The sequence below is a fragment of the Arachis hypogaea genome, chromosome 17 (assembly GCF_003086295.3).
Source record: "Arachis hypogaea cultivar Tifrunner chromosome 17, arahy.Tifrunner.gnm2.J5K5, whole genome shotgun sequence".
In the NCBI taxonomy this organism is placed as follows: Eukaryota; Viridiplantae; Streptophyta; class Magnoliopsida; order Fabales; family Fabaceae; genus Arachis; species Arachis hypogaea.
This window is the reverse complement of record NC_092052.1, coordinates 15,695,291-15,697,448: the sequence shown is the minus strand read 5'-3', so window position 1 is coordinate 15,697,448 and position 2,158 is coordinate 15,695,291. Positions and strand designations below refer to the sequence as shown.

Below are 2,158 nucleotides of genomic sequence, written 5' to 3'. Positions count from 1 at the left end.
AGGCAAAACCGTGAGGCCTTGTGTGCCAAAGCGGACAATATCGTGCTAGCGGGTGGTCTGGGCTGTTACACTATCGAAGGAGAAAGTTTTCATTCACTAGGGTACTCAGGTATTGGCATCTAACCCATCTTATTTCAATAAAGTTTTAAGCACAAAATAGATCAATAGGATTACTTTATTACTTCCGCTGCGTGTTATGAACACTTGTAATCCTACAGTGGTATCAGAGCCATGGCCCTTTTGTGTTTAAAATTTTATTGCAAAAATTTACAGAATTAATAGGATTAATTTAAGTTTTGTTATTATATTGGATGTGATTCCTAATAATGACATAGGATGCTATTATCAAAATTATAAATTTATATGGGATAAAATTATATGTATGTTAAAGAACATACTGTTATTATTATTTTTATTTATTTATGAAATAAAACTAAAAGGAAAAAAATGGATAAATAAATTTTATACTTTGTTTACAAAGAGTTACCTGACAACCAGGAGATTCGTACTCAAGGATAAAATTTATATATATATATTTGATACATGGAATGAATTAATTTTTACTTGAACCTAGACAACCTAGGGGTATAAAATATAATTCAATTAAATAATAACCTGACAACCAGGTAATTATTTGGGATTAAAATTGTATGTGATACATTTAATCATCTGTTTAAAAATGTATGAGTAATGACTTGACAACCAAGATACTCATTCATGATTTTAAATATTTTTTTAACACTTAATTTAAGAAATAAAGATTTCTTAATTTTCTATAGTAATAATTATTGTAGAAAGTGTTATTTGTATGTGTGAATACGTACTTATATTTGTTTTTTTTTTCCTTTTAGATTCATAAATAATATGTCTACTCTGTCACTGCGTGGCATACTTGAAAATAACAAATTGGCTGGAGCCAATTATGATGATTAGTATCACAATTTGAGAATTGTTCTCATGCATGAAAGGCTAATTGATATAATCGATAAGCCTGCTGTAACGGCCCCAGTTCCTAAAGAGGATGGAAGTATTGATAATGAGGCAACCAAGGCTTATGAGAAGTACTTGGAAAATTGTCTTACTGCCAAATGCATCATTCTGGCATCCATGGGTTCTGATCTTCAAAGGCAACATCAGGATATGGATCCACCAACTATTGTTGAACATCTTAAGAAGATGTATGGTGCACAAAGTAAGATGGCCCGATATCAATTGTCCAAAACTTTGTTTAGATCCACACTTGATGTGGACTTTCCTGTTGGACCCCATGTTCTTAAGATGATTGATCTTATTGAACAACTCGAGAAGTTAGGATGCAAATTGGGCAAAGAACTTTCACAAGATTTGATCTTGCAATCTCTTCTAGAAACATTTTTACAATTCATTGTTAGCTTTAATATGATTAAAGTAAGCTGTGATCTTCATGAAATGCTCAACATGCTAATTGATTATGAGAATCAAATTGCATATGAGAAAAAGAAAGGAGTTGCTATGGTAGTTGGCAGCTCTTCTAAGAAGAAAGGAAAGTGGAAAGCAAAAGGAAATGGAAAGAATAATTTTTAAAGAGAACCCATGGCACCTAAAGGTGGTGTGACCAAACCCAAGGGCAAACAAGAAAAGGCTGACAAAAATGATGCTAAATGCTTTTATTGTAAAGGTAAAGGTCATTGGAAAAGAAACTGCAAGGAGTACCTTGCTTCTTTGAAAACCAAAGAGGAAGGTAAGACATGCTTGAAAACAGTTTTCATGATTTCTTTAGCTACTATTAATTCTTCTATATGGGTATTAGATACTGGAAGTGCTCATAATATTTGTAATTCGTTGCGGGGACTACGAGTAAGTAGATGGCTGAAGAAGGGAGAAACTTACCACAAGTCAGAAACAGAGCAAATGTTGCTACTGTAGCTATAGGATTTATTTCTTTAGCAATGCCTACGGGCAAGACATTAGTATTGGAGAATTGTCATTATGTTCCTAGTTTTGTTGCAAATGTTATTTCTATTTCCATGTTGGACAAACGTGGTTTTTATTTTAATATTAAAAATGACATTTGTTCTACTTATTATGGTGATGACTTATACGTAAATGGCTATCTCCAATATGGCATTTATATTCTTCCCGATTTAAATGGTAATTATGTCATGCATGTTTCTACTCT

The 2,158-nt window shown here is 32.3% G+C and overlaps 1 protein-coding gene across 1 annotated transcript; it reads left to right on the top strand.

Annotated features, from left to right (window-relative positions):
* Window positions 1-957: 957 nt before the first annotated feature.
* On the top strand, window positions 958-1,840 carry LOC112762886 (uncharacterized). Its single transcript, XM_025808702.2, has 2 exons — window positions 958-1,494; window positions 1,790-1,840. The coding sequence occupies exons 1-2, from the start codon at window positions 958-960 to the stop codon at window positions 1,838-1,840; spliced, it is 588 nt and encodes a 195-aa protein (XP_025664487.2).
* Window positions 1,841-2,158: the final 318 nt, after the last annotated feature.